Consider the following 17,085-nt stretch of genomic DNA (forward strand, 5'->3'; position numbering starts at 1 on the left):
GTGCGCCCGAAAGCTTGCTAATAAAGATTTTTATTTTTGTTTGCAAATATCTGGTTGGTCTGATTAAAAGAGATCACCTCTACCCAGGGTTCTGATCCCTCTGTTCATAAAGCACATGTAGTAGCATGAATTCATCCTATCTGGGCCTTTAGTTGTATGTGGGTTTTTTTTAAATTAGCACTTATACTGACATACATGTTTATACATACACTAATAGGAAAAATACATTATAATAAACATTGAGGGAGAAATTTGCACAATACAGGGGACAAATGCAATGTGACCTGGACCACTTAAACCCAGCTAAGGGCAAAGAGGGTAGCCGGCTGCCGGCTGTTTGTGGTGAGTGTTTGTTACTAACCCCTTGTGTGTAAGTCAGGAGCATGTGTGTTGTTACAGACCCCAGCCACAATGTGACCCTTCACCTCAGTCAGCAATAGATCGTATTTGAAGCTAGGACTGTTCAACTGGCAGTCCTGGAGGAGTTAAGTTGCAGCCCCCAGGGCTCCTGCCTGGCCGCTGCTTCCCCCATTGCTCTGGCTACAACCACAGTTGGAGTCTCTGGACTCCCTCTTCCTCTGTCTTTTGCTGCCTTTGCTGGATCTGGGAGCAGGACAGCACAATGCATCCCAAGAGACTGAAGGTGAGCCTGGGGCTACACGGTGCACTGGGAGGAGGGCATGCTGCAGTGCAGTGGTGGGGGTGGGGTGTCCATGTGGTGTGTGGTCAGTGAGTATGCAGTGCTTGCCAGTGCAGCCTACAGGGCATTTGGCCCCCAGCTGCTTAGAAGCTGAACTGCTTGAACCTGTGAAGATCTCTGCTTTGGTTCCCCATTTGTTGTGTAAGGCAGCAGCTCTCAAACTGGGTTATGACCCCAAATGAGGTTGCAACATGAGCAGGTGGGGTCACGGTCATAAATGGGGTCACACTGAGGAAACATTTGGGAAGTACTGGTGTAGGAGTTGGTACTCATAGACACTAGAAGGGAGTTTTATCATCGCTAAATAGGCCTGCCTGTCAGGGGAGATGCAGGGTTGGCTGGAATCGCCTGTTCCCCCTCTTCACTGATCCAGTTGTCTGAAAGTCCTATCCTGATCTATAGTTAGAAATTTCAGGCCATCTCTGATGCTGTCCTCTTCCACTTTTCTTTGCTCGTTACTGCAAGAGTTTCTTAGCTTATGGTTAATTGTGTCACAAACAGTGCTTTAAAATATGCCATTACTTAGTATTACCATGTAGTCTACCTGTGCACAACTCTCTCAGAGCAGTTGTTTTTTTTAACATTTGCAGAAGCGTTGTTCTAATATCTGTTCTGAAGCCTGCCATTTTACTAACTGGAACTTAAAGTCCCTGTATCTGATGATGATGATGATGATTATTTAACGCGTTTCAAATCGCAATACTCAGAGGTCCCAATCAGGATTAGGGCCCTATTTTATACTTACACAGAGAGAGACAATCCCTGCCGTGATGAATTTTGTGATCAAAGACCTGTTGCGGCTTTCTTTGCTCGGGCGTCTAGTTACAAGCCTCTCTTAGAACAAGCTGCCGGCTGCATTTCCAGATGCCTTCTTCAGGAGCGTTGCAACACAAGTAGGCAGCAGTGTTTAAAAAAGTAGCATCGGGACAATCTTTTGTTGTCAGTATTGTCACACTTGTGACTGCTAAGGGTCGGTATTGATACTATGTTGTTAAGAGGAGCAGCTCCAGAGCTTTTGGACTATAAAAAGAAATGGCTATATACTGCGGTGTGTAAGATCAGTTGTTCATGTACACATGTGAAATCTAACAGTTGCTTTATGTCTATCATTTGGATTGCCCACCGTCACACCTTTTGACCCCCCTCATTAAAACCAAGGAAGCAGCTGTTTCAGGCACGACATTTCTACGGATAAGCAAGCCCACCATAAATCAAAAAGCCCTCTGATGTGCTCGTGCGTCCATGAACATTTCTCTGCTATGAGAAGTGTAATGTGTTCCAGTAATAAAAGAGAAGGACTTTTACAGGTTTCCAATCTATTCTTCACAGTCCAATGTTGCCTCATAGGGGGCATGTGTAAATCCGTGGGATTTCTGATTTACTGTAGTAAGCTCAGTCCTTCCAGGAAATACAGCTGGCATGCTAACTGTGTAGGCTTGCATTACGACTCTCTGCAACAGAATGAGAGTTTGAGTGAGGGTAAAAAACCCGATCTCGCTAAAGGATGTTGGGAGCCCAGTAGGCACTGTAAGAGAGAGAAGAAATATGTGTAAAACTCAAAAGTTTTGATGTAGAGTCTTTAAAATTGAAAACCAAACATTTGTTGCTCTTGTTATTGTTATAGTTCATTAGATTTTAGTTTTACCATACATAAGTGTTACAGGAACAGTTCCATGACTGTAGCTTTCCCCAGAGATGGAGACGGATAACAATACATGATGTTGCATCACCATTGGATTTGAATGAACTTTGTGGCTATTGTTTGTTAGCTTTAGAAAATGTTAGTGAGACTTACGTAATTGGGGTCTAAATTAGAAATAACCCTCTTAAAAAAAAACAAATTTACTTTTTGTTAATCTCATATGAACAAACTTAATTGAGAATTAAAAAAAAAAAAAAAGAATTTAACTTTTCTTCAGTAATTGGTCCCTAAATGCCTCAGTGGTAGATCAAATTCAGAATCCCACTCTGGATCTTCTTATTGGGGCCTGTCTCTTTCTCTCTCCTTTTCTGTTGATGATTGCTTCTATACTTCGTGTAGTTTGGGCAGTGAAAATAAGGTAGGTCAGGAGTACCAAAAATTGAAACTGTCGCAGGGCTGCACTGTTTATGTTGCCAAGACTGCAGCAGAATCCTTTAAATCCAGACAAAGAAAAGCAGGGGTTTTGGTGAAATGTTGGTTTTAATGTTTTTGAAGGCATTTATGCTGTAGTATTTTAAAAACTTTTCTAAATTACGCATTTGGAGGTAGCTGCCTGTCATTATTGAGAGACTTTTTCAGGCATGATTTCCTAAAAATTCAAAAGAAAAGTTGCATGATTTATAATCACGCAAGAAACCCAGAGGACATGGAAGAAACATCATTTTAGCTGTGAGAACCAGTTGAGGAAATTTGGGCATTGTTAACCTTCAAGAAATATTTATTAGGTCATTATCAAATTCTCTGAAACATGTTCACATTTGATAATATCTTTTAGCACCTCTGTGCCAGAGACCTTGGAGAGCTTTTACAAGGCTGAATAAACATTAGTATCCCTATTATACAGGTGAGAAAACTGAGGCAGTTAGGGCATTTGTACACATGGTTGTATCCCAGCGTCGGGTGCTTTTAAAAGCACCCAGTGCTGTGGCACATGCATTTGTATAAATGGCAAAATGCGTGTCAGTACTGAGAAAATGGCGGTGGCGAACTTTTTGAACTACAACACATGCAAGGTGTTTGAGTTCATTAGTGCACCGCTGCCATTTTCTCAGCGCTAAGGCACCATTTATGCAAATGTATGCGACGCAGCGCTGGGCATGTCCGCTCGCATGCGGAGCAGACCGAATGAATCGAGCTTGCTCCAGTGCACTGGATCTCCATGTATGTGTGTAAATGCTGTTGGAGACTTGTGGTTTACCAAGTTCTTGCATTATATCTAGGACCATTTGGAGTAACCCCCTAACTCATGTCTCAAGCTTCTGTACCGCAAGACACCTAAGAAGGTGGGCAAGTTTTACACTTGTGAGTAGTCTCTTGGCTTCAGTGCCTAAATATTTTCTTCAATCAGTGTTAGCCTGCTGTAGCATGCAGTCTTATACTCTGTACATACTTGCACTAAAAGAAATTTGATGAGTTTGGATGAACGTTTCATTCCATAGAACATGGCCACCAGGACCTAAGGTAGTGCTAATAAGTGTATTTTGTTTTCACTGGGATTAGATGGTAGAAATCACTTAGAAATAATAAGATTTGATTCCATTTTTTCCAAAATGAAATGGCTCCAAGTTTTGTTGAGGTGGTGATGTTGCTGTGATGTTTCCTGGACCATGTGAGATGCACAAATTTTTGTGAGCGCAATCTTTTCTTGGACCACCTACATGGTTGGGATAGACATAGGCAACCTTTCAAGTATCATAGTACCCTTTCATAGGCCTCTGGAAGATGGGCAGATACAACAGAGAGCTAAGTAGCAGATGGAACAAAAGCTTATGTAAAATTCCATATGCCAGTTGGAGATGTTAGCAAAAGACTTTTGCACGAGAACAAGTGACACAGTTGGTAATGCCTTCTTGCTTAACCTATCTGTGCAAGCAGTTTTATAAAGCAGTGGAATGGAAGAGCTCCTGGAAATAATGCAGGAGCAGAGTTTCAAGAGACTCACCCCCTGGTCAATGGACAATTCTGCAGGAATTTGTGCCACTGTGTTTTCAGATACCTTTGAATGCTTTTGTTTGCACAGCAGAGCAGACATGAAAGCTTAAAGAAGAACTTTTACCCTAGAGCAAACTTAGAAAAAGTTAGAAAAATTTTATAAGAAGAAAAACATTGACCTCTGTCTGCCTTTGCTTCCTTTGTTCCTGCTCAGCTTATGTGTGCCTTGTATAAGAGCAGGTTTCTCTGCAAGTCACAGTTAGAACAACTTTTTTCCCTTGCTGTTCCAAAATACAGTCTCCATGTCTTATTCTGCAGTGCTTCGTAATAATTCATGCATCTCTGACATCAATCTTGCTGTTATCTAGAAGTGAATATAATATGAATCTGTCGTTAAAATATGCCAGCATGATCCCTACAGTAGAAGAAAAAGGCAGGCTTGGAGAAGAATAGGTTTAAACTTTTATTTAACACCATCAAAGAAGAGTTCCAAAAAAGAGAAAATCTTTAATGCCTAGTAAAAGTTATTTAACGAACTTGAACATGGGGATAAGGTCAGCAAAAAAGCTGCACGCAAGTGAGTAGTAGAGAAGAGAACTCCATGAAAGTGTACAAAACAAATATTAAATTGTATTAAACTGTTGAAAGGTTTTTCTGCTGACAGATGCCTTAATCTTTTTTTTAACTTTTCAGTGAGTTGCATCTAAAATTTTTGTTTTCAACATTACAATCATCTGCAGTATCAATGCCAATCACTTAAAGCCAGTTATTGTAGTATCTTAGCACAGACATCAGCCGCGAGACAGACATTCCAAAATGCAGCTAGGGTGCAGACTCCAAAAGTTGTGCATTTCTAGACATGTTTCAAAACTGCCAGATGCTTTCCAAAAATGAGAGATTTCTTTTTTTTTTTTTCTTTTTCTTTTTAAATAACAAGGTATGGGGAAGGGGGAACAACAAACCATTAAGGTATTCTGGTGATGGCAGGATGCTATTCCATTAGTACAAAGTTTAATTTGTTTGGTATCTTTAAAAATATAAGTTTTAATTAAACCACTAGGAAAAAGGACCCTTAGAATACCCTTCCCCCACGGCACTAAAATTACATGTAGGCATTGGTGGGAGAGGTGAGTGTTCACCAAGAAGGAAGAAGCATGGAGCATCTGAAGTAGACAGCCAGTGTCTTGTGGCTTGAATCTTGGAGCTTCCCCTTTCCCCTCCTCTCCTGACACTTGCCAGCATTTGCCCATTTCTCACACAACTGCCATTCTATTATCTGCTGACTTCAGGGACATCTGAGTGCCTACACTTACACGCTTCAACTTTCTCTCCTGTTCCTGTCCACCTCTGTAGCCATTTTACTTGTGTGAGTCCTCCTGTCCTAATTTCATAAATGTTTTATTTGAATAATATGAGATCTAGGCAGTTTGTCATTTCAGATCAGCATGTTACAGTCACCTCCAGAAACTTTGCAATGTGCCAGGAAAAATGAGAACGCACAGTTTTCTGAAATAATGTCTTGTAGATTTTGGCACTTGCAGATGACATTTTATTTGCTACCTTAGTGTCATCTTCCTGAGAACTCACTCAGCATGAGTTGTCTTTGTTCCTGTAAGCTTCTGTAGATCCCTGCAGAATAGCACTGAAATCGACTGCTAAGCAATAGTTTGGGCCTGTGTGGTCTATGTCTTGTCCGTTTTCCTCCTGTTACTCTAACATATTACAATGCAATTTTTGGCCAGGATGCAGGAAATACTGCAAAAGGCAAACGTAATTCAAGTTGTTTTTCATTTTAGTGGGAGTTAGGTTGCCAAATCCTCACGTGCTGTTCTGCAGATGAGGCACCGCAGTATCTGCACCTACAGCAGACTGCCCCTACTCCAGTGGTAACTAATGAGACGTGCATTGGATGTACCATCAGGTGCCTTGTACAATGCTCAAATGTTGCGGTGGCTTTCTCCAGTCCGCTAACTTCAGTGAAAAATTACGTGGCTTGAACCACAGACAACTAGCCTTTGTTTATGTACCACTTTCAACTAGATACAGAGTGCAGAAGCCAGTCAATCGTGTATAAAAGGTAAACTAGCTTTACTTACTATTTTTTGGTTCAGGATGTATTGAACTGTTAATTATACAGCACAGATAGCCCTGTTGTACGTTACATTATGGTAATGGCTCTGCAGGTACTTAACAAAAAAACATCCTCCAGTTCCAAATGTGTTCATGTTTTCATTGCTTAGAAAAAATGTAAATTGCCATAATAGTGCACAGTAAAAGGCAGAAAGATGATCTGTCAGCTCGGTCTATGCGAAGAGGAACTAGCAGTGGGGTAATCAAATAAACACAATTATTAAAATATTCTGTTTGAAACGCAGAGGGAATATTTGCAGCTATTGACCTTTTTACAATCAGATTTAGGTACATACATTCTACTGAATTTTTTTTTATACATGTGTGCTAGTTTGCATTTACTGTATATTGGGAAAAACAGTTATAATTTTGAACAAATGGTAACGGCCACCTAATGTGGAATAAATATTTCCAATTCCACATATGATTTTGGGAAGAGCTAATGCTTGAACATGCATATTTTTCATTTTGTCAATGTATAAAAAGACTGGCTGGTAGCAAAGTGCAGACCTACTAAATTTGAGAAATGACACCATCTGATAGCTTGTGAAATATTTTTACGTTTCTCAGTAATCTTTGATCTCCTGACCAGGAGAAAATATACTGATTGACTTCTGTTGCCTTACTTGCTTGAATTCATTTTGCTCTGGACAGAATTAATTATATGGACCTGTATCACTATTAAGGTTAATAATTATATGACTGGAAATCTTTTTTTTCAAGACCAAAAGGTTTCATTGGTAGTACTGTATTTACTTGAATACAAGACAACCCTGAATATAAAACAGCCCCCCAATAATTAGATTCCATATATGGAAAATGTATGAATTTGTTATAATTTTCCAGGTGTTGAATCTAATTTATGGAGGTTTGCCTTGAGTTGTCCCCTACAGGAAGGAAAATTTAAATTGGGGGAGGGGCAGGTTGCCCTCTTGTCCTCTGCCTTCTCCACCTTCTTCCCCATGCAGCCCTTTCCCCCCAGTCCTTAGTCACACCCTGCTCTCCCTGAACACATGGGATACATCTAGAGGAGTGGAAACATGAGCTTTGCAATGCCTCGCAGGCAACTCTGTGCTGCTGCTATTTGTCCCCGGGGAAGTGCATGTGCATGCTTATCTGGACACACTCATGGAAGTAGCAAATAAACTTGAAAACACTGACACTGAAATAAGTCTACCTGTAGTAATTTGCATATAGTATGCATACATTTAATTAATCCAAAATTCATGCATTTTACCTTTTTTGAAAATGCTAAAAGTTTTAGCACAGGATTTCGATAAACATACTTTTAAGCAGCACATTTATACCTGCTTATATAGCACAAGCTATGCATGTTATTAGTCCCAAGCCAAAAAGCTCATTATTTGCCATATTGTTCATTAGGCTAGGCCCCAGCAGGGTCGACAGCATTTCAAGCCATGATAACCCCACAGCTCAACACTGCTTAGTGTGGTGTTCTTGTCACAAGTCCTGGGAAGCTTCAAAAATTTATATATATAGATGAGGTACAAGGCATCCTGGTCTGGCTCCACATCATGAAGGGTGGGGTCACACCAATCATATGCAACAGGCTGAGAGACGGGGCAACAGAGGGATTCTGGGTGAACTGTTTTGGGGTCCTGCTCAATGATGTTTACAAACATTTAAGTGTGGTGAAGAAAAAGGAATCATTGGAAATGGAAAAGAAAGGCACAGCTCAGCTATAAGAGTGAAGAAGCAGCTACAATGTATGCAGTGTAGTGGCTCACCATGACTTGGAAAAGAGCAGGTCTTGAGGGAGAGTGAGTTCAGGGGACACTACTCTATATCTTATTCAGATGGACTGCACTAATATATCCTTGTGGCAAGTTGCCATCAGCATGTTTGGTCATTATGGCCCGTGTGTTTTATAGTCACGCATACCGTGCGCTATATTTAAACAGAATTATAGTTGGTTTCCAGTATTGAGCACATGCTGCTTTTGGTAGCAGTTTAATGGTAGCATATTTAATGTGGTTTCCTTGTATGGGAATGCAAGATGAGGGATGTCTTCCCCGTGCTGATTGCAGGGGAGGAACCCTCATCTTGTATTTGAGTAAACATGGAAGCATGGTCAGTTGAGACTATAACTACCTTGCAGTCTTAGCCACTGTTTTGATCTTGCCCCCAACCTCTGTATCGTTCACATACAAAATCCTTAGGTGCCTGCTTCCATGACACAGTGTGGGTTAATGCCCAAACAGCTTTAACTCAGGCTGGAATCGACCCATTTTGCAGCAAGGCTGCCGGTCACTCAGGATAACTGTAAGGTCAATTTTGCCCATTGCATGGCTAAAAAGTTAGAGAGGGGTTGGTACAGCAGAGAGGAAGTGAAGATGCTTAATGCCAATGTAGAGTTTGTTTCGGACATCTATGTCCTTCCTACCTTTCGAAAGGAAGGGCCCAGTCACAGGTGGATCTCGAATTTTGAAAAGGGGGGTGTGGATAGTGCAGTGCATCCTCGCATGGAAAACCACGCGTTTTTCTCCAGTTAAAAATAAACTAGTAGCTTTACTAATATGCTTGGGGCCTGGTGCTGTACTAATCATTTTAAGATTGAAGGAAAAACAGCTACAACTTTATTGGAATGAGTTGAGAACAATCTGCAGGGCTGATTGGAAATAGGAGCTTCGTTACCAGGAGCAGATAACAGCCTGCAGAACTGCAGAAGAAAGGGTAGCTTGATTGGTGGAACATCAAGACTATTAAACAAACAGAGGGTCCTTAACACCTGTGGCATAAAGAGTTTCGAAGGGATCAGGCGGATTACAACCTGGTCAAATCAGTTGACTCCCCCAGCACTGCCTGACTAGAAGTGCTGCTCCCACTGCGGGCAGTTGGTGATCTCTTGTGGCCTCCTTTTGTGAGAGTATTTCCTAGCATCTTAGTCACTTGGTTTTGATTTACGTTTTGTTCTTCCCTCCCTCTCAGCCTTGAAGACTTCTCTGTTACTACATCGCTTTTTCGTACTTGACGTTTAACCCAATCCTTAGCAACAGTTGTTCTAATGAAACAGTGCACTTTGTTACCCTGAGGATAAAACCTACAAAATATCAACTGTCAAAGTTTGAAATGACCCATTCTGAGGTATTTGAATGAATTAGAAGCTTTTATGATAGAAAACTTAATTTTACGTAACAAGTAATAATGTCTATATTCTCCTTTAAGTTTTCTCCCTCCACTCAAAACAGTTGAGAGCCAAGCAGGAAGCAGACTGTGGGGGCTATACGAAAAAGCAGCAGTGAAGCTCTGTAGGAGCAATCCCTCCCCTTCCCCTCTGCGCCACACGTGCACATAACTACTTTTTACCTTTCTCTTGTACTGAACTATGGGTCCAGGTCCATGCGAGTAAGGGGAGCGGAGGGGGCACTTTGCTAAATGGAAGGAAGCAGGGTTGGATAACAGCTGGTCCTTTTTTTTTTTTAACACTGTATCTTTATTGGCATGACTAGGTATGCAGATCTACCTAGCTGAAGTGTAGGGCAGGACAGCTGTCTCAAGTGTCCGGGAGAGGACACAGTGCACCCATGTGAGGTTAACTACTGTTTCAGATCTGATCCTTAGTCCTTTTCAGTTGTTGAATGTTCCCAATTCCCAAAGCAGGTTGCTACATAGGTATTTTTTTGTTTCTTTCCCCATGTTGCTCCGTACAATATGTCCTGTTAACCCAGCCAACATACTCGTCATTGTGTGCATACAATTCCGAGTAGCTAATGATGCTAAAAAGGTCCTAGAAACTCACTCTCCCTCTTTCTTGATCATCAGTAGAGGGACCCAGGGCTAATAGCTGCATAACAGTTGAGCTGACATTGCTGCTTGTAGGGCTAGAAACCTTTAGATGACCTTAAGGGAGAACCCACTTTAACCATCCTATCCAGAAGTTCATGGAGCGTAGGTGTGGGTTTCGTATAAACCTCTTTCTCTCTCTCATGTATATCACCACCAGTCGCATGCTGAAGAAGAGGCAGATATTTATATTTGCAAAACCCATTCCTGTTTTTGAGTAAGTTTCCCTTTTCTCCTTTATGCAAGATGGGAAGAGACAAACTGCTTGTTTAATATCTCTGGAACATTTTCCAAGATGAATAATATGGGAGTGTCTTCACCTGACGTGGAACATAGCCGTCTCTGCAGGTGGGATGTGGAACTGGACTAGAAGTGTACAGCATTTCCTGTGAGCTTAGGACAAGATCTAAAGAGTTACAGTATTCTATTTAAAAAATAGCTGTGTCGTTAATGAAACATCTATTTGGGTAAATCACAAAATATGCTGCAAGTGTTTGATAAGAGGCTCTAATAGACAAGGAGTTTTCAATAACCCCAAGCATTCAGGCTTTGCTTTAATAGCTATCTAAAAAAGATACCTCTATCACCGTGCTGAAGCATCCCATGTTATGGAGCAGCCCACATTTGACATTGTAGCTCTGGATGGGATGGATGGCTGTGGGCACTGTACAAAGATAATGTGCACGTGTAGTCTCAGTACAAGGATTTGAGCTCCGGTTCACGAAAGCTTATGCACCTTATTAACAGGCGTGTCATTTGCAGATCAAGGGAATTGATTCCTGTGCTCCATTCAGCACTGGTGAGGCCTTACTTAGGGCTCAAAACTGGGCACAGCACTCCACACTGCAAGAAGGATGTGGACGGATTGGAAAGAGTCCAGTGGAGAGCAGCAAAAATTAAGGGCCTGGGAAGCGAGACTTATAAAGAAAGGCTTATAAATGTAGTCTCTGTCAGTGTTCCCTTTGGCTCTGAAATCGTGTCTTGATGATCATGACATTAGGACCCGAACTAAACTTCTTGTCGGCGAGACTGTTGTCATCCCTACCTTGTTGCAGCTGGGTTAGGAGCCCAGGGTCCACCAACTAACCCCTTGTGGGCTGCATGCAGGCCATGGGCCACCAATTGGACATTGGACACCCCTGAGTTACTTTAGAAGATGCATTTCAACTCTGCTTTCTGTTTGACTTCCAGCTAACACAGCTAGCTACCTCTGTTCAGGGATTTAAATGTTCCATCCTTACTGACTCAGGCAACAAACTAAAGAAAAGGGAATGGGAGAGAAGAAAAAAGTGAAATTTGCCTCAATTTAAAAATGTCTTTGAGAATGTAGGCGTTGCCAGCCACATAGCTGAAGTTTTCTCTTTATAGATAAATGGATCATTCTGCCATCATAAGAATGGATCGTAAAGTAGCTAAGAATGTCCTACAGGCTTTTCAGTAATTTTTAGAGATCTAACCATAAATTGTAATCAGCCCAGCCAAGTGGATTAGCAACTGAGCAACAGGTTGATAAGGTTAGTACAGTTTAGGAGCATTTTAGGAAATCTCTTTGGGATAGCATAGTTCCTGGGTAAGGAAACTAGGAGCAGGTTTTAGAGCTTTCCACTATTTCAAGATGGATTCTTGCTAGCCAAGACATAGAATAGTTTTGACAGTGGTTTCTAAGCAGGTGGTTTCCTTGGCCAAGCCTTGAGAGAGCAGATCTTTTCCTGGCATAAACTGTTATTGCTTTTGTATCCGCAGTGAAGTGACAAGATTTTATACAGTTTGAGGATCTATGCTACAGTGTATGCGTAAAGGGTCTGGGTTCAGTCTGTGGTCACTAGCAATGTGTGGAGAGGTGGGGACCGCCGTGTAACACAAAACATCTTCCACTTATCGCTTTCCGTGTTCTCGTTAGTCATACATAGAGATCTTCATGAAGATTGTGGTTTTCCTCTTGACCTCCATGGACAGAACAGCTCGCGTAGTTCACTGCAGACCAGATGCTACACTTGTACCCTTTCCCATGTCCCAATATTATTGTATTTGAGTAGTCTTGATCACGGTAGAGGCAAGCATTATTTCTTCAGCAGTTAATTTGTTTCTCGAGACTGAGAAACCATCATCTCTGTACTACTCCCTAGCTTCCTGACCCTGGATCACAGTCCATTGCGTTCATTACAGTTTAAATGTCTGCTTCTAACCATGTTGACATTTATTGCACATATACATTGCTTTTAAATGTAACAGATACTTTTGCTTTAAAAAGTGAGTCTTTCAAATCTAGCTTACTACCACAGTACATAACATTTTTCCCATTATATAATTTACTTAGTTTCAGTGTGGATAAGAAGTCATCTTTAATATAATTACCAGGGATCCTGGTTTTCTCCATTTAAAAAAACAAAACAAAACATTGAAAGTTCTCTGATGAAAAATCCAAAACTCCCTTTAAAAAAAACAACCTCCCCCCAAATTATCTGATTTAAAAACATCAGATCTGTGTTTTTAAACAATTAAAATGAAAAGTCACTGAGCGTGTATGTGCGTGTATCAGTTGAACACAATGTTTTATTGATGTATTTACAGTGTTAAAGCAGTTTGGAAGCCTACCAGTGCCTCAATCACTATAATAAAATAAATTCTAAATCCCTATATATTTTGGCATTTGATTTTGGTTTCTCATGGAAAATCAGAGCTCCCCCTGCCCCCTTCACTCACCAGGATGCAGGCCCAGCTGCGGCTGGGGCGGAGAGGCCGTGCTGAGCTGCAGCTGGACCTGCTGCTTTGTGGTGCTGAGCAGCCCTGATATGTCAGTGCCCCTCACTCCCCAGAGCACCCCCACCCCTCCCTAGTTCTGCCAGTGTCACCTGCACCCTCCTGCCCTACCCTTGCCCACCCTGCCAGCTCTTCTCACAGTCCCCATCCCAGCCCTGCTGGTGCCCCTCATTCCTGACCTGCAGCCCCCTGCCCATCCCCAATCATGCCAGAGGGGAGCCTCCAGTTGCCTCCAGGTCCTACTTACCCCAAAGGCAAAGTGAGTCTGAGCCAGGCTGGTCTCAGATTCTCAGGGCCTGCCCCCATCCCCTCTGGACAGGTTTTGCACTCTTTTTGCAGGCTGGAAGAGAGGTGCTTGCAAAAGGGGAAACCCACAATTTCCTGCTTCAAAGGGGAAAATCCACATTTTTCTCTTTTTAAAGGGGGAAAAAATCACATTACAGCAACCCCAGATCCCTAATAAATTACACACAAATGGAAGAAAATTAGCACTGTAGACGCATCTTCAGTAACTTGTGCAACTGCAGTTCTGTGAAACAGTCGCAAGATCTTTTCCTGCAGGTCCTTGATCACAGCCTTCTCAGTGTTGAGGCACCATCTGGTGGCCTTTTGAGATCCACTGGCAATCTTTAATGTAACCAGAACTTAATTGATTTTCCAAAGTTATGAGATGGTTTGGCAGTGCTGTAATTGAGGATTGCCCGGACTTCCCCAGTTAAGTTAGGCAGCAAGCTCTGACTGTGTAGGATGTAGGGATCCTGATACCTTAACAGAATTAAATAGAAGATCTGCGGGCCAAAAAATGGAAGAGCACACTAGTGCAAGGGAATGCGTTTTTATGACACGTTAAGGGTAAGATTTTTATGAAATGCTCTGTGTGATCTGAACATAAATAAATCCTCTGAAACAACCATGCAGGGGTTTAGGTTGTAGCTGCAGCTTCCTGAGCCTGACGAAGGGTTTTTGAACCCGAAAGCTTGCTTAATAACTATTCTCCAACCATTTGGGTTGGTCTAATAAAAGATATCAAATTCACCCAAGGAACCTTGTCTGCCTGAAACAACCATTGCATTTCTAAAACTTAACTTGACTAGGTAAGTTTGAAGTCATAACTGAGCATTTCCACGGGCTTTTAAATTAATTAATAATGATTATGTAACAGGTATTTTTGCTTTAATTTGTCCGCCCTTCCCTTCCCTTCCCTCCTCATTTTTTCCTTGTGACAAATGCATTTTAAGCACTTGTCATTTGTCCTGCTGGGGTGAGAAAAAGCATGTCTAGGCTCATAAAGTTTTACTTTATGTTGTTTGTAAATGTCCTCTTATTGTTCCAGGTGAAGAGAATAATCTGCAGTATTGAAGCATGAGTGCTGATGCCAATCAGGGGGTGATCACAACTCCTCCCCCTCCCAGCATGCCTCACAAGGAGAGGTATTTTGACCGCATCAATGAAAATGACCCAGAGTACCTCCGGGAGAGGAACATGTCTCCTGATTTAAGGCAAGACTTCAACATGATGGAGCAAAGGAAGAGGGTCACTCAGATACTGCAGAGTCCCGTGAGTAGGATTAAGAAAACAAAAAAAACTAAAGATATTTTTCTTCCTTTCCAAACTAATATTTGAGTTATTTAAAAATAATAAGCTTCAGTCTACATCACAACTCATGGGGATTTCTTGGGGCCGTGAAACTTTTCACAAGAGCAATCAATAGACAGTTTATACAACACTTTGTTTGCATAGGGTTTTTTGTGTGTGAATAAACAGCCCCTTATTGGAAGTGTTGTTTTTTCTACTGATGTTTCATGGGGTTATGCTTCATTACAGTTGTACAATAGTAGCTAGCTGGTTGCAGGGGCTTGATCAGAACAAGAGCAGAGACGAGACTGAAGAAGTCATTGGCCAAGTATGAATAAATTGGAACATTTACATGGAGATCTGCTTTCTTCTTTTATTTTGAATACCTGAGTTAGCAGTTGCATCAGAAGCGCTCTTAATTCGAAAGACTCAAAGCTTTAAAACTGTACTGTCCGGGTTTGTTTACAGCTAGACTGCTTTCTCACATACGCAGAAGGAGCAATGTGTGCACAGTAAAAAAAAAATTCATGCACATCTCATATAAATTCAGTAATTGTACACCTATTACATAAGTGTGCTAATTCCATCCGGAGCCCTGGGAAGAACAAGTGTCTTCATGCCCCCTGCCCTCCCAAAGGAGCTAGTCTGAACCCCAAATACTATGTAAATTATCTTATTAAGCGTGTTTGAAAAACTATGACACCTGAAAACAGTAGAGCTGCCAAAGTATTCTGAATCTTTCTTGTTTTTTTCCTTGAATCAGTTTTGTTTCGAATCATTATCTCTTCTCTTCTGTTCTCCCATAATTTGGGGTCTTTATATGCAATTTCTTGACATTTTCCCTATATAACAAGATTGCAAACAGCTGTTAGTAATCACCCGATTATACACGCCCATGAATAATAGGATTGTTCACTGAAGTGTTATCTTGGAGCGCCTTTTAGATTCTGCATATCGCTTTCAGTCTACATAATGAATACCCCGTGACTCAGGAATGTATTATAGTCAAGTCACTTTGTGCAACTTGAGTTTTATATCAAACTTTTCTACTATTCAGAAAATCCTCTAAGGGAGTATTGCATGGTGCATTAAACACGCTGACTTTTTGTTAGGGAAAACAGCTCAGTTCCAAATGATAAGAACTGGACTGTAACCTGTAGTAATCAATTATTCACAGACAAGAGGAAGTAGATGTTATAAATTCTCAAATAAACAGAGTGAACGCCATATACACACACACACCCCCCTTTAATTTGAAAGGGAGACAGCTAAATGGATTAGATTACACAGGCTTGATATTTTTTTTGTTTTGGTTTGGTTTGGTTTTTTTACACATAATGTTCTTTTATGAATCTAAAGCCAGGGAAAGTGCTGAATCTTACAGGTTCAACTGTCCCTAGCATACTGGAGTGAAAGACTAGATTTGTCTAGTCCACCAACCAGTTCTCCTATGCTGTGGTTGCATGGGATGCTGAGAGCAGTAGCATGGATTGAGGAGGCGGTTCCCCCAAATTTAAACTGTTTTTTCCATCAAGAATTGGAGGCCAAAACATCTTCAGGTTATCATCAGCCCCCTGCTGCGAAAGGAGCCAAGTCCAGCAGTTTCAGCCAGCACCATTTGGAGCTGCCAGTGTTTTAAAAGTTTCAAGTCATAAAAATAAAATACTTTGGAATATCAGCTTGGGCCTGGAGCCTTATAGATCTGCAGCAACTGCCAAGAAGAAAACTGGCAGGCACTTTCTTTTGGTGATCAGGCCCAAATGAGAAGTTGTGCTCGAGTGGCATCCATCAAGCCAGAATCTCCTTTCTTTGATTCCCTGCTCCACTGTTGAAATCAGGAGGATACTTAAGAGGTTTCTGCTACAATTCTTCCTTTGAGGAAATGAATTTTTTTTTAATATAGTGTCCAGAGGAAAGAATGTCCCTGAGGCAAATTTCATCAAATGTAGGGACACTTTTTGCATCATTTCGTACAGGGGCTAGATGAAGTGGAGATGGTGGACAAATGCCTCGACTGTGGAGTCTTAGTTTCAAATTATTTTGAGACAGAAGTGAAAACAATTTACTCGGTTGTCTCTTGGCCTCTTCTGAACAATTTGTCAGCATCACAGAGTACCAGAAAGCTGCTCTGTTAGCAATCTGTTTGGTATAGGTTTCAGCTTTGGATAACATTTGAGGTACATTGGTAGCATTATATGACAAGCATGCACAAAAGCTTGCTGGTATTTGGTCCATATGTGGCTGGTCCTATGTCATGAATACTAAGTTGTCAGAAGGCATTCACAAAAGAATGTTACTTTAAAGACCAGTTTTGTCGCAGGTGTCATTTAACCTGGTTTTAGTATGTCAGAATTTTAATATATTGTTTTCAGAACTGAGAAGTGTAGTTTCATAGTAGCTAGGGTCAGGAGGGACCTGAACAGATCATCTAGCCTGACCCCTGCCACAGGCAGGAATGAATGCTGGGTTCACAAGACCCCAG

The 17,085-nt window shown here is 41.4% G+C and overlaps 1 protein-coding gene across 11 annotated transcripts in view; it reads left to right on the plus strand.

Moving 5' to 3' along the window:
- Nucleotides 1–17,085, plus strand: part of ADD3 (adducin 3) — a 171,757-nt gene that overhangs the window by 119,045 nt on the left and 35,627 nt on the right. For 8 of the 11 annotated variants that reach the window (XM_006027556.3, XM_025208772.1, XM_006027557.3 and 5 more), the window contains one exon: nt 14,362–14,585. The exons of 1 other annotated variant lie outside the window; for it this stretch is intronic. In XM_006027556.3, coding sequence (XP_006027618.1) covers nt 14,391–14,585 — 195 coding nt within the window. In that variant the 5' untranslated portion in view covers nt 14,362–14,390. Of the gene's footprint in view, nt 1–9,413; nt 9,570–14,361; nt 14,586–17,085 lie in introns of those variants that run through there. 2 more of the 11 variants (XM_025208773.1, XM_025208775.1) reach the window with 2 other exon arrangements.

Source organism: Alligator sinensis, unplaced genomic scaffold (genome assembly GCF_000455745.1).
Source record: "Alligator sinensis unplaced genomic scaffold, ASM45574v1 scaffold559_1, whole genome shotgun sequence".
Lineage (NCBI taxonomy): Eukaryota > Metazoa > Chordata > Crocodylia > Alligatoridae > Alligator > Alligator sinensis.